The sequence below is a fragment of the Diabrotica undecimpunctata genome, unplaced genomic scaffold (genome assembly GCF_040954645.1).
Source record: "Diabrotica undecimpunctata isolate CICGRU unplaced genomic scaffold, icDiaUnde3 ctg00000593.1, whole genome shotgun sequence".
NCBI lineage: Eukaryota > Metazoa > Arthropoda > Insecta > Coleoptera > Chrysomelidae > Diabrotica > Diabrotica undecimpunctata.
In genome coordinates this window covers 158,814-182,434 of record NW_027311900.1, presented here as the reverse complement: position 1 = coordinate 182,434, position 23,621 = coordinate 158,814, and the positions used below count along the sequence as shown (strand labels likewise).

General features: G+C 33.9%; 1 protein-coding gene across 1 annotated transcript in view; it reads left to right on the top strand.

Annotated features, from left to right (window-relative positions):
• Positions 1–3,612: 3,612 nt before the first annotated feature.
• The window catches only part of LOC140431196 (prickle planar cell polarity protein 3-like), a gene marked incomplete at its 3' end in the record, with an annotated part of 178,556 nt that continues 158,547 nt past the window's right edge, over positions 3,613–23,621 (top strand). Inside the window, exon 1 of the mRNA XM_072519120.1 lies at positions 3,613–3,864. Coding sequence (XP_072375221.1) covers positions 3,709–3,864 — 156 coding nt within the window. The remainder of the gene's footprint in view (positions 3,865–23,621) is intronic.

Here is a 23,621-nt window from a genome sequence, read left to right as displayed (position 1 = left end):
TATTATGAGCAACCTCCAACAATTGCTTTTTTCTATAGGATACCTCAAAATACAAATCTTCCTCGAATAAAAAATTCTGAATTTGTAATTTTGTCCAAGTAATATTTGTAATTTTTCTCATTAATCTTGAATGATATGATGCGTTGTCCGTGACAATCACACTATGACTTTATTATAATTCTCTGTCCTTTATTGGGCGGTACTGACTTAACACTTTTTGTTATTATTCGTCCAAATTTTTTTTCACGGTGTCATGAGTATCATACCAGATCTCATCTAAATAAACAATATTTCGTTTCATTTTTTGATACTCACTTATTTGTCTGATATATAATTGTTTCTTAGTACTTTTCAATAGTGTCTGGCGCTTGTCTATAGTTTTAAATTATTGGCTTTAAGAAATAATCGTGTAAGAAATAAGAAAGTGTTGTTGCTGAACTTGAGACTTTCTAACCAATTCACTTCGAAGACTTTCAATAGTTGGAAACATATAAGCCGCATACATGTTGTATATTGTTTTGGCTATAGGTTTAATTAATTGCGGTTCTATTTGTCTGAATTTGCCACAATCCTTTCTCCTCTGTCTAGAAGATGTTTCTCATATAATCTTGTAGCAGGTTACTTTGGTCACTCTGGTTAAAAACATATTTTTGCAATTGTCTCTAATTTAGATAATTCAGATCACAGTCCTTCATAAACATGTTTCAGCATATGTTTGGCATCATCGCCGAGGCATTGCAAATGTCGCTTACGTTTTACTACACAGCTTTGTAAATCTTCCAATTGATTAGAGGATTTCACTGGCTCTTCAGCTCCAGAATTATCAACACACCACGGACGCCACATTTTAAAAGTATCTTGGTAAAATGGTAAAAGAAGTTTAGAAAGAACTTTGAATATATCTGAATGGGTGTAGTAGTTATGGTTATATTAAAAATATTCTTGTTCTGCAAAATCTGCTTTCGCTGCTTTGAAAATAAAATATACCTGCATACCCAAGTGCAAAATACTGGACGGAGTGAAACGTGATTTTTCCTCCTAAACTATTTTATGGTTTAGGTCGCTTAGGCAAATATTGTTATATCTTATCCGAAGGATGCGTAAGTCTGCCGATAAAAGATAACGCATTATTATTTGTCATAATAGCCATATCCGATGTTTTGATTGGTCCACGTAGGACTCATAAGTCTCTTGGTCCACTTGGACTGATCAACAGTTCGATGAAAACTTCAACTGGATGGAACTTCAACTTTCAAAAATAGTACCAGGCACATCTAAATGTAAATATCGATGAGAATATTAAAACTTTGTATTATTATACATCCATCATTCATAATTTTGCAGTTAATAACTAGTCCTGGTAATTCTCTACAGTTGTTCTAGTTTTTACCAGACGAAGAGAAGAGAAGAAAAGAGGATACACAAAAGAAAAAAACGAAAACACTTAAATAAGAAACTTAAACATATAGAAAACCTCAACAAAGAGAAAGAATTCAGAGCATTCTATAAGAAAGTTAAAATTAACAGAAAAGAATTCACGGCAACCACAAGACAATGCGGAAGTCAGAATGGCGACCTATTAACAACAAGAAAAGATGTATTGAATAGATCGGTGAAAACCTTTAACTAGGCACTTAATATAGAGGAAGAAGAAGAAAACCTGGAAGACGAAATAAATAGATAAGGTAAGGGGAACAGACGAGAGGGAAGAGGAACCATAAACGATTCTTGAAGTTAAAGATGCAGTTAAAAAACTAGCCAGAAACAAATCACCCGGAATAGATAATCTCCCAGCTGAACTATATAAAGAAGGTGGCCATGATACCATAATGACATTACAGCAGCTTATAAAAGAAATATGGACACAGAAATCGTTCTCCAATGATTGGAATATTGGAATACTTTGCGCCATACACAAAAAAGAAGATATCTTTGAATGCTCTAACCACAGAGGAATTAGACTTCTAAATGCTGCTTATAAAATATTTTCCACAGTACTATGTCACTGTATGACACCACATGCAGAACAGATAGTAGGAAAATACTAGGCTGGTCTCAGAGGCGGTAAATCGACAATTAATCAGATTGCAACCCTGAAACAAATTTTGGAAAAAGCACTGGAATATGGCATTGATACTCATCACATATCTATAAACTACAAAGCAGCCTACGACTCTGTGAATAGAAGAGAAATGTTCGAAGCAATAAAAGAGCTAGGAGTACCAAATCAGTTGGTAAATTTAACAAAATTAACCCTTGAAAAAGTTGAATGTAGAGTACCAATTCAGGAGGAACTGTCTGAACCTTTTAAAACAAATAACGGGCTGCGCCAGAGAGACCCTCTCTCCTATATAATGTTCAATCTGGCCCTGGAAAAATTAATACGTATGTCACAAATCACAACCACTGGTTCAATATATAATAAATCAGTGCAAATCCTGGTCTATGCTGATGATATCAATAGTGTTGCGAGAATGGAAAACGCTATACGAGAGGCGTATGTAGCATTAAAAGAATCAGCTACAAAAATGGGTTTAATAGTATACATCAACAAAACGAAGTATATGAAAATAAGCACGCAACCACAAATCCTACGACCACTTGTTATAGAAAACGACGTCATCGAAGTAATGATCGAATTTGTATACCTGGGAGCGCTCCTTAACATTGAAAATAATACGCAGAGATAAACCGCAGAATTTGCACGGCCAACAGATGCTATTTTGGGCTCAATCTCCTCCTTAAATCCACAATTATATCGAGAAATATAAAAATAAAACTCTCTAAAACAATAATAAGCCCAGTCCTAACATATAGTTCAGAGAACTGGACTCTAACAAAAAATAATGAAACATGTTAGGATGTTTCGACAGAAAAGTACTAAGGCGAATCTATTGAGCAGTGAATGACAATGGAGTGTGGAGAAGACGATACAACTTCGAACTTTATAGAATATACCAGGAACCAGATATCGTAAAACATAATAAGATAGGACGTCTGAGGTGGATAGGGCATGTACAAACATGCATGGAACAAAATCACCCAGCTAGAAAAACGCTCCTTGATAGACCCATTTGTCAGAGAACAAGAGGAAGACCCAGAACAAGGTTCCTTGATAACATCGATGAAGACATGAGAAATATGGGAATGGCGGAGAAAGGCAATGGATAGGGACGACTGGAGAGAAATTCTTGGGGAGGCTAGTACCCACACAGGGTTGAAAAGCCAGAATGATGATGATGAACTACTCCTGGTAGAGTACTTTTATTTTAATTTTTATTGCCTGTTTTGTGTCACAGAAAAACAAATCAACTCATCATCATTCTGAATTATCTTGTTAATTAGAGTTATCGATATTGACATTCTGAGAACTGTTTAATATATATGTGGTGAATATATACAAATGTAACAAAAGATTCTTTACGTAAAGGATCACGTAAAAATTGTAAATTATTCAGTTTGACTTTAAAAATTCTACATTATCAGCTCTGTTAATCCCCACAAGATTATTTTAATCCAGAACAATATAATCGGACTACAGTCTTCACACTAATCGCTTCCATTCTCAACCTTTTCGAAAATTTAGAAACACTTGTACCCACTCATAACTTCTGTCTCCAGCTGCACACGTTCCTTCTTGACGAGATCTGAGTTTCGGCAAAGGTTTTGCTTTTTACTCTCGCCTCTTCGCCGTAGTTCAAATGAAACATGTCGGGCTACAGTAGTTCGTTCGCACGACTGAACATTTCTTCCAAGTACGGTGAAGACGTCGTGACGCCGACGCGAGTGATGAAGAACGGCAGAAGTTTCGGTGAAGGTGACGGTGATAGTGACATCTTGAGGTTGTGGGAGTTCGGTGGAGGGGTAAGTTGTTGGTTTCATGAATTTTTTCAATGCCAAATTGAATAATTTGCTTAATAACAATTTTTTGTGTAAAAACATTAAAAAAGGAGGATATAATAATGGAAAAAATAAAAAATATAAATGGAAAAACACTATTAAACGAGACTAATTATCTCAAAATTTCATGTATAATAACCCTAGGATGCATGACTGAACCGTTCTTTATATTTACTTAACATGGGTAAAAAATACCCGATATCACAAATTTTATAGCAAAGGTCTAAATACAGGGTTGGTCGATGCAGAAAAAACGTAATAATTAATACCTACTTAACTGAATTTTCACTCGACTTTAATATGATCATAAAATGCAAATGGGCCAACCCTAAGAGATTAAATAATAACTGAACGACTCAGTGAAGAAGAACATAAATGTCAATATAACGTACTCACATTAATTTTTATAAAAATAATAAATATTGGTTTAGGACATTTCATTACAATTTAATAATAAATATATTTCGGGTACTAACGTCATATAAACTTATAATTAGTAATATAAATATATAATTGGATACATAAGTTGTCTTCCGATAACCAGACATCGTCATCATCATCAGTTTCTTCATTTCCCACATAAATAATAATTGTTTCTATTGTTTCATCTATTAACATATCGAGTTTCCAGCATGGTTCTTCCTCGGTCATGACATGTCTTGTAGTTTTTTGCCAATTCGCTGCCTGAGCATTACAAGGGTGTATGTGACAAATTAAAAAATCAACAATTTTAAGATAACAAGGTTCTATGTATCATAAGGCACCCATAGAACATTGTAAATCTAAAATATATGCATGCAATCCACTAAAATTAATCGAAAATCATTGGTGTATGTTATAAAAATATGAAAAGAGTGCAACATAGTCCTATGTTAAACATACAACTTTGTTGTTCGCAAAATTTTAGTGAACTTTCCAAACTCAAAATAACACGGTCCTATGTAGTATGTAGAAACTGTCATCAATTTTATTACTCGATTTATATCTGCACAAAACAAACAATTCTAGTAAAAGACCACTTTTCCAAGGAAAATAAAGAAATATGCAAACAGCAATATGAGGAAAATTCCGAAAATCAACTGCAGAAAAATAATAACAGTTTACAAGAGAAAAAATGTACTAGAAAGAGATCTAGAAATCCCGAGGGTTGGGCTTGCAATATTAGAAAACAAAATTTTAATAGAGGGCTAGAATACATTTCATCACGAAAGAAGTTAAGACCAGTAAGAGAGGTAAAAACACATAAAGACTGCTTCGAGAAATGCATTTATAAATGTTCCAAAAATATAAGCGAAAAAGACAGAAAAAATTTATTTTCTGATTATTACAAGCTTGGTAGCAGTGAAAAAAGGATGTTTATTTTAAACACAACTGAAATGAGTATTCCACATCGAAGAAGAAAAGGAAAAATGCCCACAAATAAAAAAACTAAAACCTTTAAATTCTTCTTTATTTTAAGTAATAACAAACAGTTTTACTGCGAAACACTAGGTATAAGTTAAAAACCTATATACACCGTTTAAAAAAATTCTACAGAAATAAACACAATTCGTCAAAGTGTTCAGAGAAAGCATAGAAAAAAAGTTACTTCAGATCAGATGCAACTTCCAATCTTGTTACAGAGAGCATATTAATATGTTCCCTGTAATAGAAAGTCATTATTGTAGGACTGATATTAAAAGAAATATGAAGAGGGTGACCTATCACTGCAAAAAATGTGCAATATGCACGAGGATTTCATAAAGGAGAAATACTTGACTCCAGTAAAACTTAATGTTTATCGCAAAATATTTTATTCATTAACTATTATTCGTTTAATAAACCTTCAAAAGATCTATGTGACCTTTGTGCTGAAATAGACTACCGGAAAAAGGAAAACCTAATAAAGAAAAGAAAAAGCAATATGAAAAACACTTTTACACACAAGAAAAAATTTTACTGAGAGAAGAGAAAAGGACGGATATTGAAAATAGTAACGCAGTACTGTGTTTTGACTTACAAAATGTATTGACATGTCCAAAATGAGACGTCAAAAATGTCTTTTGCAAAAGTAAGCTAAATGTGTATAACATGACTGCGCACCTTTCCATAAACCGGACTGTTTATTGCGCGATTTGTTCAGAGGCAATGCATGGTCGGGCTGGGAATGATATTGCCAGTCCTGTATACAGAATCCTGAAAAGGATTGTAGAAGACTATCCGTTAATGGACGATTTGACTTTGCGGAGCGATAGTTGCCACCCGCAAAATAGATTTATGAGTTCTGCTATTGCACATATTTTAAAAACTAATACGAACTTAAAGAAAATTCAAATGAAGTTTTCAGTACCTGGACATTCCTGCATACAAGAGGTTGATTCAGTTCACAGTGCAATTGAACGCAGTTTAAGAAAATCTGAATACTTTTCTCCACTTCCGTTATTAAGAGTGGAGTGGAATCCGTTATTCCTTTTGGAAGTAAACACAAGAAAGCCTTACACCATACTTCAAATGAAACAGCAAGATTTTATGGATTTTTCAACCTATTCATCAAAACTGAATTATACTGCAGTTCCATTTTCAAAGGTGGTTTCTTTACAATTTACTACAGATTTTTATGACATTAGTTTCCGAACCACTTTTAACGAACGTGAATACAAAATCATCAGTTTAAGACAACGAAATGCGAGGAGACATACTGCTGAAAATAACGAAATACCCATATCAATAAACAAAAATGATGTTAAAGTCACCGTGGCACAAAACACGGTGTGACATGTACAAAACATTAATTTATATTTAAATGGGAATAAGCCACATTAAAGGTTAAAATACGTTTATTGACGTTTCAATTTCCACTTCGGAAATCGTTCTCAAAATACAAACATTAGTAAATTAAACAAATTTTGTTTTTTGTTACTTAGTGAAAAATTCTTCTAATAATTTAATTTTATCTGACTCATCTATATTGACAATTCAGACATACCTTATACATTTTAAAGTAGACGACTTTAAAATGATATTGCCAATATTGTTGAGTTGCGTTCCTGGGACGACTTTACTTATAAGATAGTTCATTCGATTACATCAAATCAACTTTAACTTGAGAATATCCGTCAGAAAAGATCATAACATGTAATTCGTCTTTAAAAAGACAAATACATGCCATGATGACAGTAAAATTCTCCTGTTAGTGATTCCATAGTAAATTATGAGGGAAAAACCAGGAAAAAAAAACCTAACAATGAACAAGAAAGGACAAAGAATTGCATTTATAAAATACCTTGTGAATGCGATCAGTTTTATTTAGGTGAAACATCAAGACCATTAAATGTTAGAATAAGTGAACATCAATCCTATATTAAAAATAGAGAATTTGATAGATCTCAAATCTGTAAACACGCATGGGATAATGAACATAGGGTTCAATGGAATGATTCAAATATAGTCCTAAAAGAAACGGATGGTAAAAAGAGAAAAATCAAAGAAGCGGCTCTAATTATGCTAAATGAGACCAATTGTGTCGCGAATTCCTCGGCAGAATGTAGTAGGATCTGGTTACCCATATTGAAAGAGGAAGTTATTAAAAGGAAAATACCAGTATTGGTAAGTCAGTAACATATGGAGAATACATCATTTATGTTTTTTAAATAACAAACATATAAAATCGGAATTTGGTGTTTATTGAAGGTAAACTAAATGCACGATCAAATACTTACCATGTCGGGATAGTATTATGAGGTTTTTTCCTGGTTTTTCCCTCATAATTTACTATGGAATCACTAACAGGAGAATTTTACTGTCATCATGGCATGTATTTATCTTTTTAAAGACGAATTACATGTTATGATCTTTTCTGACGGATATTCTCAAGTTAAAGTTGATTTCATGTAATCGAATGAACTATCTTATAAGTAAAGTCGTCCCAGGAACGCAACTCAACAATATTGGCAATATCATTTTAAAGTCGTCTACTTTAAAATGTATAAGGTATGTCTGAATTGTCAATATAGATAAGTCAGATAAAATTAAATTATTAGAAGAATTTTTCACTAAGTAACAAAAAACAAAATTTGTTTAATTTACTAATGTTTGTATTTTGAGAACGATTTCCGAAGTGGAAATTGAAACGTCAATAAACGTATTTTAACCTTTAATGTGGCTTATTCCCATTTAAATATAAATTAATTTAAAATGCCACAAGAAAATAGCTTCAGAACAATATGTACAAAACATGCTCTGAAATCTATGTACAAGTGGATGTCAGATGTAGACAGAAACTTTTATGTTCACATGTTTTCCAACATGTCTCAACACTAACAGTAAAACTGAGATTGCTGATCAGAAGATAATGTTACAAAGACTTATGTTTCATGTTTTTGCACTTTTCGTTTTTTATTAGTCACGAAGTTCTAGGTTATTTTATTTTTCAATAAAAATATGGAAACAATTAAATATTTTCTATTCCTTTTTTTTTAATGTGCTTTTGTAGTAGACTTTTATCTATTATGTTTAAAACAAAAGCAAATATACTTTCTTGTATACCAAATCTAATGGTCAAAATATTCAAAGTCATTTTTCTCAGTTTCTACATTTTGTATCATACAACCTTGTTCTTAGACAGCGAATTGTCAGATGGAATTTTTGATATGGGTTCAGATAATAGTTGACGAACATCTTGAAGTTTACAAATGTTATATTATTTCTGGCGACATATCCCTTTATTTGAGGCCAGATTAGTTCTATGGGAGTTAACTTAATAGTGATAAGGTGGTAATCCTAACACTTTAACTCCATGTTCTTTGCTATTTCTATACTTTTTAAATTTTGGTAAAAACTGTTTGCATAGCTGCAATAACTCTTTTTTAGGTAAACCTTCTGCTGGCACTACTATTTCATTGGTTATTAGCCAATGCAAGAGTTCTTGCTTTATTAGTGTTAAGTAATGGTTCAATATTAATCTTGAATGGTAACTGGCATTGTTTACGACTATTTACAGAATTGGTCGGTAATCTTGAATGGTAACTGGCATTGTTTACGACTATTTACAGAATTGGTCGGTAATACATCTATCATTTGACTGAAATATTCCTCAAAAACATCAGCAGTCATTTCTTCATGGTAGTCGTTCGTAGAATTTGAATTAAAATCTAGAAAGCCTCCATCAACAAATGCTTTATCTCCTCCAGTATGAGTGACAATTAAACGGCAACCTTTACCATTTGGAAATTTTAAGCCCATAGGCAAACATTCTATAAATGCCTGACGAGCATTTCTAACCAGTTTATCTTCCAAACTGTTTTTACAAAATGCCCTTCATTTATTTATGTTTCATCTCAATAAAAAATATTTTTGCCTTCTTTCCTCAATTTGTTGTAAATAAGATGAATGAACTTTTCTTCGAATCGATTGTTTCACAGTATCGTCTATATGAACGGGTTTTTTCCCTGTTGGCGTTTTAGGTGCTTCTGTAATACTTCCACTCTTTCCTTGCTCTAGGAGTCTATATATATATATATATATATATATATATATATATATATATATATATATATATATATATATATATATATATATATGTAGTTGCTTCTTTAACTTCGGTCATATCTAAACACTTGGAAACTATACTCCGAACAGAAATGTTTATGTATAAGAGCACCCGTACAAGAGCTTTTTTAAAACCGTCTTGGAATTTCCCTGTCATCTCATTTGCATATATTATATTTAATGTAGTTCTTATTAATAATTACACAATCTTATATGAATTTTCTAAGAGAGCTATGCCTCTATAGTTTTGGCATAAACTCTTATCGTCCTTTTTATGGAAAGTTTTGTCCTGGTTCCATATTTTCTTTAAGGTACTGAGGATTTTTCCAGTGAAAATATTCCAGTTTTTGCCAATATTTTGTACACGGTGTCTAATAATGTTAATGTCCCTATAGTGTTTCGCTTTTCTTTTCTTAATACTTTTTAAGTTCGGCGTTTATTCCATTATCTTCCGGATTGTTGCCCTTGAAGACGATTAATATTCCTTTTTTATATTCCGAATATTATATCCGAATATAGGGCCTGCGTAGCGCAAGCGGTAGGATGCTTGCCTCGCATGCCGGTGGTCCGGAGTTTGAATCCTACCGCCGGCAAGAACAACTAGACATTTTTAAAAATGTCTATAGGCCCCAGGTCGACTCAGCCTGAATAAAATGAGTACCTTGGGTAAAACCAGGGGTAATAATAGGCGGTTGAAGCGTAGCACTGGCCATGTTACCTTCCTTGTATACCGTAGGCCCTAGATATAGCAGACTACCCCGCTATACTCCCAAAGCCGCGAAGCGGTATAAAACGGGAGACTATTATTATATAGCGAATACTAATTCGCTAAATAATCTTACAAAAAATTAAATTACACATTATCTTCGATATATCCTAACCATATTAATTTAAGTGTAACATGGGTAGCCGTGGGTGGAATATTGCTTGGAGTAAATAGGTATTTTTTTTATTAATTACGAAGAAAATACCAGAATAAACAAGCTTTCAAGTTTTCCTTTGATCGATTCCTGTAACCACCCACGTATTTCCAATTTATATGAATTTCCATCGAACATTTTCCGTTAATAAACAAGCACAAAGAAGAGAGTTAATTTTGTAAAATTTAATGAACGTCAATTAAATTTTCCCCAATTGGGTCATATTGACAAACTCTATTAATATTTGAAATAAAAATTAGTCGCGAGCGTAGATTTTTAATTAATATTTTCTCTGTTTTGGACTGTTTTATTTGCCTAATATATCTGACCAAAGAAAAAGGATGAACATTACATAATAATCAATATTTTGCAGTTATTTCTCTTTAGCATCAGCTTCCTTAGTTTCCTCATGTTTCTATTGTTTAATATCAAGCTTAATACTCCAGTTTGATCCATTCTCTTCTTGCTCTACTGCACACATTTCCTGTATTTCTAATGCAACAATGTACCTATTACTGCGTCGTGGTCATCATCATATAGTGTTAACGTGAATTTTTTACTTCTCTGTTTGATCTTGCATATGTTCGTCTATCATCTGGGTCATTTGTTTGCAGCTACTTCTGGTATGCTTGTTTCTTGTTGTTTACTGCATTGTCGATGTCATTTGTCCACCAGAATGGAGTATCCTTTTTGCTCCTTTGGATAGTGCCAAGTGCCTTATAAGCTGCTTAATTGACTTTATTTATTATCTCTTGGTAGGTATTCTGGGCTGAAGAGTAGATCAGGTTTGCTAATTTTTGGCTAAGCCGTAACTTATATAAAAATGATGTTAACTCGTTTTGCAGTGCATCAATATTGTATTTGGGTGGATTCATTTCCATTGGTTTTGATTTTGCAGTAGGTAACATTTTTATTTTTATCAATTTTTATCAGCTGAATTCCGCATGAAGTTAAGAAACAGTCCAAAAACAGGAAATACAACAACTAAATGGCATCTAAGATATAACGATCCGTACAAAAAAGCCGCAATGCAAAAGCTATGTGACCTCAAACAATCATTAAATCCAGAAGAGTCCTCAAATAGCATATGGACAAACACAAAATCCATATTGCATAATGCTGCGAAAAACATTAAGAGTGATAGAGACGAAAGAAGGAAACAATGGATAACAGACTCCACGTGGACTAAAATACAGGAGAGGAAGTGCTTAAAAGCCACAGGACTGAACAGTGAAAGTGATAAAGAGGCCTATAAAGCGCTGAACGGTCAAATAAAACGACTCTGCAAAAAGGACAAGAACACACACTTCAACAACATCTGCATGGAAATAGAAGGGCATAAAACCAAAACTGAGACCAGAGACATGTTTAAAAAAATAAAGCAGATAACACGTTCCTTTACACCAAACTACCTTGCTATTAAAGATGATAACGGAACTCTACTCACTTCTAAAAAAGATATTTTACACAGATGGAAAGAATACTGTGGACGACTGATGATGGAGGAAAACACAGACGCCCCATCACAACAAGAAGATGCCAGTTTTGTGACGGAACCTGACGTACTCAAAAGTGAAGTTGAAGCAGCAATTATGAGGCAAAAAAGTCAGAAAGCTGCCGGTTCAGATAACATACCTATTGAAATGATTTGGGCCCTAGATGACGTTGGAGTGGATATAATACATCAAATTTGTCAAAGAGTGTGGGAGACAGGTAAATGGCCTGAGGATTGGACACAATCACTATATATTCCCATACGTAAAAAGGGAGCGAAAGATTTATGTAGCAACTATCGCACAATTGCTCTAATTGCGCATTGCAGTAAGATACTCTTACACATAATTCTCGAGAGGATAAAGCCCTTTTTACTACCTAACATTGCGGAGGAACAAGCAGGTTTCGTCCCCGGACGTGGTACTAGAGAACAAATTTTAAACGTACGGCCAGATTGTAGAAAAATCCAGAGAATTCAACATCACAACATATTTGTGCATCATAGATTATAGTAAAGCTTTCGATTTGGTCAACTGGAGTAAAATGTGGCAGGTTTTGTCTGAAATGGGAGTTCCCAATCATCTGATACTGCTAATTAAAAGCCTGTACAATAACAATTATGCCAGAGTTAGAATAAATGGGGAACTAACCGATAGTTTCAGGGTCACAAAGGGCGTGAGACAAGGCTGCATACTAAGCCCAATTCTATTTAACATCTATGGTGAATGGATAATGCGGAAAGCTACTGAGGACTGGAACGGTGGCATCACCATTGGCGGGAAAAAGATTTGCAACTTGAGATATGCAGATGATACTACTATCCTCGCTAGTTCTGAAGCTGAATTGATTCACCTGCTACAACGGATAGAAGACGTAAGCCTAACTATGGGCCTTAAAATAAACAGAGATAAAACGAGAATCATGATAATTGACAGAGCTAACAACAATCAAAATCATCTGGTCATGATAAATAATATCGCTGTTGTAGATAAATTTGTGTATCTGGGCTCATTAATAACCAACAAAGGAGGCTGTACTGAAGAAATAAAGCGGCGGTCAGCAATCGCAAAAAGCGCTATGGCAAAATTAACAAAAATTTGGAAAAGCCATGAAATAACTACCGATACAAAAATGAGACTATATAGTAAGAAGGCTAGTTTTTCCAGTTTTTACTTATGCATTGGAATGCTGGACCTTTACTGAGAAAGACAAAAAGAACATAGATGTATTTGAGATGTACTGCTGGAGACGAATGCTGAGAATACCATGGGTGGCCCGAAGAACAAATGAATCCATACTGGACCAGCTAAACATAAAGAAAAGACTAAGAACACAAATATCAGAACAAATAATAAGCTATTTTGGACATGTGCTTCGAAGAAATGGTCTTGAAAAACTTACCATCCAGGGAAAAGTAGAAGGCAAAAGAAATAGAGGTAGATCTCCCACACGATACACGGACCATATTGTTGCTACCATTGGCGCTCCATTGTCAGAATGTGCTAGAATGGCAGAAGATAGAAAAACGTGGAGGAACATTGGGAAATTTAGCTAATAGCTTCATATCACGATACCTGCATCAGGTCAACGACTAAGAAGAAGAAGAACATTTTAATCTTACAATATAGTCGTCAGTTCCGCACTCCGGTCCTCTTAACACTCTTACGTCTTCGACTTGTATGTGTGTTTCTTGTTTTGTGATAACCTAATCTATAATTGACTTGGTGTTTCTCGTTGGTTGGACCCAGGTATACTTATGTATATTTATCTGATTTTAGAATCCTTTTAGGATTTTCAGAAAGTACTGTTCGCAGAATTGGTTTGAATGTTCTCCATTTTCATTTATTTTTACATCTCCGTATTTACATATATATACGCCAAAAGATAAAATGTTATTTTAATTACAGGCATTGTCGCTTATTCCCAAAAATATACAATATTCAGTGTCAAAATAGAAAAAGTTCAACGAAAATAAAATACACCCATCAGTTCTTCTATAATCTAATGAAACCAAATTTATTCTTCGTTATAGACCCTGTTATTTACTTCCTACTGATATCGGTAGTACATCAAAAACTAACACGACTTAAATCAAAAAAGCTTCCCACACTTCCACGACGTATAATAACCTGCTAATTGAAGTGCTTAGTAAATACATCACGTGGTATGGTCACGATCGTCGAATACTTCAAAGAACATGACAGACAATGCGTTCTTTTTTGTTTATTAATGTTTAATTTATGTTCTGGTTGAACAATGATATCATAATTGAAGGCGGTATTATATTTTAATCGGGATTCATTAAAAAATTTAACAGGATGTTTTGACTATTGTAACCAAAAGGGAATCAATTGTTTCTTGTGTTTCTGTATCAACACTTTGCGAAAAAAAGATTGACTTATTTGTTTACTGAAATGAATAATTTAACCACACAAAGAAACATTTTTGGTATTTGGTGTATTAAATGTCAACTTTGATTAAAAGAATTGTAGTTTTGATTTAATAACAGACATTCTCGTTGCATACAGCATATAGTTTAAACTTCACTTTTTACTTATAAACAATATATAAACAATGTAATAATCGTTATTTGATTTTAAATACTGAAGGTGAAGATCGGTAAATTATATGGAAAAGTGGCACAATTTTACAAAAAGCATAGCATATCTTTTAAAGCGAGGGTTTGTAAAGATGGTTTTGTTAATTTGTTGCTTAATAATGGCAAAAATAGCTTCAAAAATCGATTTATTGAAAATTATTAATAACTTTTCTAAAAATGTACAAAACATTTTCGCATGAGTAAGGACAATATCACAAATCTTCTGCTTTAAAAATTTCAAGAAGTTTGACTTAATAGTTATTGCAAAATTGAAATTGTTTATGCCAGAAAGCGTTTATATACAACGTTGGGCCTAAAGTCCTTTTACCCTATGACGGCCGATATGCAATTAAGGTATGATCATTGGGGCGTTAATATTTAATTCCGATCGCTTGAAAAGTAAAAATATTTAATTTTCTGTATTTTATGTTCAGTAATAATATTGGATTGTACTGTATCAAAGGCACATAAAATGAATATAATATGTATATACAGAACGTGTTAAAAGAAGTGGGACGGAATATTTCGAATACTCGAAATTATTTGTTCATCAAGATCTCTATGTCTCTATTTTGCGTAGAGTGAAAATTATACGAATGGTTTTGCATGCAGTAAAATTGGAAAATACTTGCCAAGTTGCTGGTATGTCCAAATTTGAATAAAATACACACACTCAAAAATGTTTTGCATAATGTAATATTTTCAAAATTATCCACCAAATCTGGTGAAATCTATTTTTTTTTTGTAACAAAATACTTTATTATATATATAAAATTGTATGTTTAAAAAAAACAATAAACAAAATTTAAAGGATTAACAATTTATTATTATTATTTATAATATGTATTATAAATATATTTTTTTAAATTTGTACAGATATAGAAACTAATACTTAATATGCCGTATTTCCACCTCTTGCATTAATGCAAGACTGACTGCGATGTCCCATGCTTCTTATAAGAGTATTAATGTAGTTCTGGTCAATGGTGCCCTATTCTTCAATTGCTGCTATTCTAAGAGCTTGTAGTGTCCTTGGGAGTGGCTGCCGGGATTAAATTTTTTCTTTTGAGCATATCACATCCGTGCTCAATGGGATTGAGGTCAGGTGGGCATGGTGGCCATTGTAATCTGACGATATCTTCTGTCTCTAAAAAATCTGCCACATGTCTCGTACGATGGGGAGGTGCATTGTAGTCCATACAAATAAACTCTGGAACAACAGCTCCTCGCCACAAGCGTACAACAGGCCTAAGAATGGCATCAACATACATTTGTCCATTCATGTTAACAACAATAGAAATTAAAGGAGTTTTATTATTTAGCATGATGCCGCCCCAAAACATTATGGAGCCACCTTGATATGGGACTCTTTGGACAGCTTGGTTAAGTCTATCCTGTCGATTTGGGTTTCTCCAAATCCTTATTCGACGATTATCCGACAAAAGGCTAATTTTGGTTTCATCAGAAAATAACACGTTTCCCCATCTGTTGTCATGCTATTGTAAATGGTCATTGGTCCATTCCAGTCGAGTCCTTTTCTGCTATAACGTAAGCTTTGATACAAACAATGGTCTTCTTGTAAATAAATTCGCCGAATGTAACCTGTTTCTAATAGTCTGATCGCAAATTACAATAGTATGAGCTTGCTAGAGCTCTTCTCTAGTAGCTGGGGCAGTCATAGAGGGGTTTTTTCGGACAGTTAACATTAAAAAGCGTTCTTGGACATTGGTAGTAATTCTGAGTCTTCCGCTTTTTGGACGATCGCTAACAGAATTCATCTCTCGATATTTTTTCACAATCCGAGACACATCACTCTGATTAACTTCATCCCGGACAACAACGTTGACTTGTGTGTAGCCTTCCTCAATCAAAGTAACAATTCTAGCTCTGTTGAACTCAGATATTACTTGTCTATTCATATTGTTCACTACAAAGTGAATAACAAATATCGGTTTTCGAAAACTGATGAACGCAATATGAATAGTGAGAATCTTTGCAACGATTAAGAAACAAAATACAAGCAATAAAATACATTATTTTAGTAGACAAAAAAAATCAGTGCAAAAAATGTCAAATGAGAAACGTTCAGTGGCGTTACAGATAATATGCAAAACATTTTTGAGTGTGTGTACATCCAAGACTTTACTTTCTGCAGACACTGTATTAAATATAACCTTGAAATAAATTGGCACTAAATTACTTCCGAGCGTTCAGCTAAATAAAAGGTTTAAACACGTGTAGTCCAGTAATTAATACCACAGCTATTGAGAGTATGCAGTCCAGTAATTAGACCGAAGGTACTTTATCGTTTAACTAAAACACACCACAAGGTCCTAATTGAATTCCCGAAACACTTTTTTGTTACTTCTTTTTAGCAAACGATTTGTCCTTTTCACTGTCTGATATTTCACTATCTGAATTGTCTATCCGAATAATTAGAGTTCGGACCTCATCTATAACTCGTCCGGTTTGAAAAGACTGAAAGAATATGTCTTCTGTATGTCTAATACAATTTTACCATTTTTCTGCCTTTATTTGTTCTAGCGATTCTTGCCATAAACTAAGAACGCTAGCGCCATCTATTGGTTTGGATGCATGATTATCATAAAAATTTTTGGCTATACCCCAAACTAACTCAATTGCATTATAGTGACAATGGTAGGGCGGAAGTCGAAGAACTTCATGGCTATATTTAAAAGCCATTTGGTCAGTAACAAATTTCTTTTGAATTTTGTGCTCTCCACACCTTTGAAGTAAATCGACTTTTAAAAATATGTCACTGTGATAAATTTTCTTTTCTATCAACTATAACTTTATTTCGTCTTTTGTCCAGCTGCTTGATTATGCATTATCCAACACTATTATGGATGGTCGCTAAAATTTTTTTAACAAATGTTCTTCAAACCATTCTTCAAAAATATTTGCATCCATATTTCCGTGGTAATCACCTGTATTCTTTGTGTACGAAAAAAATAAACTTAAGTCAGGAATAAAACCCTCATCATTTCCATCATGAAGTATAGGAACGACTAGAAGAATAACATTTCGTGGTACCATCTTGCCAGGATGATTTTGACATATTTCCTTTAGCGAAAATCCAAGTTTCATCTAAAAATACAACTTGTCTCAGACTATCAGACTTTTTATTGTTCATGTATTTTCTTAAAAAAATACCACCGTTTTGAAACAATACTTGTCTATAATTTGTTTTGTCTATAATTTGTTTTTTTATATCGAAAACCGAAATGTTTCAGCACTCTCCACAAACTTGTTAAACTAATATCACATAGTTCCTTGTCTTTTATTTTTTGTAACACAGCACTACTTGTTACATGTTCTTTGGCTTTATACATATTATATATATTTATATATATATATATATATATATATATATATATATATATATATATATATAATATTTTTAATTGCAAGTTTAATTGATACTGGTGCAAATCTAAAGTTTTTGGATGTGGACGATTTCTCTTGCTTACTATATTTATTTCATCCTCACTCATGTTATTAATTCTTCGGAATGTCCTCTCTGAGATGCCGCAAGCATCGTATGTGCGTTTCTGAACTGCCATAACAGATGTTAATGGATCCACATTATTTTTTTCCAAATTGAAATAACTTTCGACTTTTAGAACTAAACGCCGTTCTTCTGGAGATAATACTCTACTAGTGTACCAATTATCAAACGTTATATTGCGTTTGGTCCCAGACACTGGAGCAACCAATCTTTCTACAATGTCTTTCGGGAAATTGCTAACTCTGAATGGACCTTCCAGCTGTTGTCCCACATACACCTCCATATTGAGTAGGTAGTTCGTACGTGCGTCAACTAATTCATGTACCTTGATTCCATATTTCGATGGCTTATTTGGCATATAAGCACATGAAAGCACATCTCCCTATGAATGATTCAAGCTTCTCGTCAAAAATTCAGAGGGAAAAGATGCAGATTTGGAATTTTCCACAAACCTGTCGAAAAAAGCTTTGATATGAGCTAGTTTATCTAACTTCTCTTTCTTCACGGTTTTGTTTGTTATCGAATCTTAGACATGAAATAAAAAATTCGAATCGACGTTGACTCATTGTGCAACGGAAAACGTCCATTCCTGTTCCGTCAGTGTTCTACAATTCATATAAATGACGATGGTTATTTCTGAATGCACCAGACAGGTAAAGGAGCCCCAACACACCCTTGATTTCTATCACAGATATATTCCCATAATGTGGAGAGTTCTTCCAACTTTCAGATTTTTCTGGAATGTGTTGGTTAGTATGCTTAAACAAATCAGTAATCATTTGTCCATCAATAAATAGCAGGAAACACTCAATTAATGTCTTTGCACGCTTTGCGTGATTTTTGACTTCCGGTAAATGTGTAATTAAGTTTTCTGCTCTTGTTTGAACATTTTGGTTATTGGGTTCTCTCCATTTCATTCCATTCTTTCCGGAATAATAACAACCTTGTCTGATACTTTCTATAACAGCTTGCTGATTTTCATTCTCTTCTTCGGGTTCTTGTTCCATATCGGGATAATCGCTGTTGCTACTTACATTGTCAATATTGTCTTCTGCCTCTGAATCATCTTGATCAATAAATTTGTCTACATATTCACACTCTTCTCAGATACGCATGAGATGAGCCTGTTCTTTTTCATAGTCGCCCATTACTTTCAAATCTACGAGAGTGAAATTATGAATAACTCAATATAAATAGTATGTATAAGATGGCTTATCCCTCAAAATTACGTCGAAGTACGACATAAAAACGGAAAAAATAAACTTGCAAGTTCCGACACGTGGGGTATGATAAACCCCAGACAAATTGAAAGCGAGACCACTCACGGTATATCTAGTTGCATGACATGACATGACTGCATCAGATTGTAGACAAATAAATATGTATTCGAAAGCTACTGAAGCGCTGTTGGCGTTTGGAGTAAAATTTGAACCTATAACGGTCACTCTTTGAACTCTGGGATTTCTCACACCCCACATGTCGGATGCCGGGTTAAGATAATTAATAATAATAATAAGTTTTGTGGTGGCGGAAAGGGTCGACAATAAATTAATTATAACAGGAATAATGTTAAGAAAATGATAAATTGATTTAAAATGATATGAATAAAAAAAATAGAAAACCAAGTCTATTGGTTCGTTTTTATAATATTCGTACAAGTAATCAAGCACCCGTTCAACTTCGGAACACTGTAAAACCCAGAAATTATTTGTAGTGAAAGTTATTCTTTGAAAAACCCTCTATAATGTGGCTCTGATGTCATTTTTCGTAAAATGAATATGGCCTAGAATATTGTTTTCAGAGTTAATTCATCAGTTTTAGAATTCAAAAAAGTAAAATATACCTTTTATAATATAAATTTTAGTTAAAAATCCGCGTACTAATATTTGCAATATCTGTGTGTAGGCGCTTAAAGTCTAATATACATATTCCGCATGAATTGCAAGAATGGCTGTATGAATAACGGAGGCGTCCTTTCATTTCTCGCGTTTGCAGCAAATTTCACTTGAATGCATGTCGTTTTTCAAAGGCAAGCGTTTTTGAATCGACACCTTACACTACAAAGTACATTCCACAATGATTACTAACTTCCTTTTTGATGAAATGTGAATTAGAACTTCGAGAACAACGGCATGATGGTGGATATTATTTTATAAATATTCATGTTTTAGGAAGTGCTTTAGTTTTTTTACTTTTGCTGTCAGTTTTGACGAATTAGGCTATAAAACTAGACAAGAAAATACCTCGAATACTGATAGTTTTGACAAGTTTATTATTATTCATCAAAGTTGACCAATAATTAGTGTATATATATATATATATATATATATATATATATATATATATATATATATATATATATATATATATATATATATATATATATATATATATATATATATATAAGCGCGAATCCTACAGCTTCTGCCGTGTCTTCATCAATGGCTCTGTCTTTCATGGTTTCCATAACACCTTGTATCCAAGACTTGGCTGGTCTTCCTCGTTTCCTTCTATTACTTGGATTGTATTCCATAGCTCTTTTTGGCCATCTGTTGTCGTCCATCCTCTATACGTGTCCATACCATATTAACTGTCTAGTTTCTATTCTTTCAGAAGTTGTATGTACTCTATCTGTTTTTCTTCTAATTTCAGAATTAGGTATACGTTCTACTCTTAATATACGGCAAGATCTCAGGTAGTCCATTTCAACCGTGTCAACTTTTTTCTTTTCTTTTACTGTCATTTGCCAGCATTCTGCTCCATATGTAAGAATGGTCTCTACAATTACTTTGTAGATAGTCATTTTAGTTCTCATAGTAGCTTTGTTGGACCAAAGTATCGAATTCTATCACTGCCTATTCGCATATATTCTGTTTTAGACATATTCATACTCATCTCCCATTTTTCGTATTCATCTTTGAGCTTTCTAAGCATATAATCTACATCTTCTTCACAGCTTGCAATTAGTACTTGATCATCTGCAAAGGACAGCGTTGTCAGATAATGGTTGTTAAGCTTCAACCCCATTCCCGCACATTTTTGTCTCCACTGGTGCAGTGCTTCTTGGATATATTTTTTGAATAGGGTGGGGGAAAGACAACATCCTTGTCCCAAGCCTTTCGTTACTGTAAATACCCTTGAGAAAGTATTTCCTGTTTTTACAGTGCTTTGAGGACATTTATAGATGTTCAGTATTGCTTTTAGATATGTTTTGCTAAGGTCCGTTTTCGTCAAGACACTAAATAAGAGTTTTAAAGGAACTGTATCATAAGCCTTCTCCAGATCTATAAATAGCAGATGCGTAGGGAGGTTTCGAATTGTTCGTTTTTCAATTACTTGTTGAAGGGTAAATGTGTTGTCCACGCACGATCTTCCTGCTCTGAAGCCGCTTTGTTCTTCAATTTCTTTATACTCCTCTTCTATTCTTCTTTTCAATATACGACCATATAACCTTCCCAGCGAGCTAGTTACGCTAATGCCTCTATAATTTCCGCATTCTTTTCTGTCTCCCTTTTTATAAATGGGGCTAATGTGGGCCAAATTCCAATCGTCTGGAATCGTTTGGCCTTCAATTAAGCATTTATTAAAAATATTCACTAAGCTTTCCAAAAGAGCATCCGGTCCATGTTTCACCAACTCGATGGGAATGTCTCCAGGCCCGGGTGTTTTTCCATTTTTCATTTGTTTCAATTCTTTTTTCAGTTCTTCTTTGTTTATCTTATGCACCTCTGAGTTTTCTGTCATTGAGATTTGTTCAGGTCTTTACATAAATTCGTGCCTACTTTCTGTTAATAGCGTTTCGTAATATTTTTCCCACTTTTTATTTTAAATCAGGTTTATATTTCCCTCATCTTTTCTTTCTTTTCTAATACTTTTTATGAATTTCCAAGCTTGTGTCACTTTGGTTCCTCCTAAGCATCGGTCCATCTCTTCACATTTCTCTTCCCACATTTCGTTTTTTCTTTTAGTGACTCCCTTCTTTGCTTCCCTGTTGAGTCTGCTGTAAATTCTGCGGTCTTCTGAGTCTTTCGTGGATAGCCATGTTTGATAAGCTTTTTTTTTGTCTTTAATTAATTTTCCTACTTCTTCGTTCCACCACTCAGGATTTTTTCTTTTGTCAGTTTCTTCGTACCGAAATGCCTCTTTGGCCGCCTGATGAATGCAATTTTTTATATCTTGATATTCTTTTTCGGCTGTTTCTCTTCGAGTTAAGTGAGTTAGTTTTGAGGCTAGTCTAAGTTTGTAGAGGAATTGTACTGATTCTTGTTTGAGGCTATCAATATTATATCTTATCTTTGTGGAAGCTGCTACCTTCTCCTGTTCAATTTTGTTCTTGTTTACTTTCCTGTAGTGTATGGTTATTTTTGCGACCACCATATAGTGGTCAGATCCGCATTCGGCACCACGATACACCCTTACGTCATTTGTTTGGAGCCTTTTGTTTTCTGGTTGGATGAGATAGTCGATTATAGATTTTATCTTTTTCTTTGGTTGTTCCCAGGTAAATTTATGTATATCTTTGTGCTGATAAAATCCATTCATTATTTTAAGCTGTAATATTTCACAAAGATCAATGAGTCGCTCCCCGTTGTTGTTTATTTTGTCTTCACCATATCTTCATACCACATTGTCTTGTAATTTTTTGCCTACCCGAGCATTGAAATCTCCTAATAGGCATATTTCTTTGGATCGGTTTACATGGGTTAACACTTCAAGCAATTTGTCATAGAATTCATCCTTAACTTTTGTATCAGAATCGTCACTAGGAGCATATACTCCTATTATAACTATCGTCTCCCCATGTTTCTCAAGATCCATCACAATGATCTGCTCGTCTATCTCTTCCCAACTCTTGATATTGTTTTTGAGTTTTGTATGCACGGCTATAGACACACCTCTTTTTGCTCTTAATGATTTTTCAACTCCACTGTATAAATGAATATAGTCGTTCTTGATTTCATTTCCCTTTCCTTTCTTTTTTGTTTCTGTAAGAACGCATATGTCTATTTGCTGTCGTTCTAATTCTTGAAAAACTTCAGTTTCCTTGGTTCTTAGACCTTGTACATTCCATGTGGCCAATCTCATAGTCCTTTTTCGTAGCAGTTGTCGTCTTTTGTTTCCGTCCTTATTCCGAGGCTCTTGATCGAAATTTTTAGCAAATAATTTTTTTCTAGAAGAAGGGGTGCTGGCCCATCGTTCAAACCCCCAGACTTGGAGGACCAGGATTTGTGAAGAGTATGTAGTAGGAGTAAATGTAGTGACCCGTCTGCCCTCGGAAACCTAATAGCCATTCGGGGTCGGAAAAAAAACAAGAGTTAGCCAAGAGAGGCTGATAGGAAAGATTAAAGACATTTTACTCAAGACAAGTTGAAACAGAGTCAAATGTGAAGGCCCTTATGATCCGCCAGGTGCGTTTCATAAGCGTATGAGTATTGATACAATTTGTGTTCCCGCTCACACCTCGGGGTGTTGACTACAGACTGTATGGCTCGTCCAGCATGCCATAGCATGGAGGATAGGGTACACGTCATTTATACAATGTAGATACCCCAGCTCCATGACCTGACTGTTATAATTAGTGTAATGTCCTAATACTATACTAGCACTAGTAGAAGTATTTTACCTCCAATTTTACTAATATTTTATTTGATAG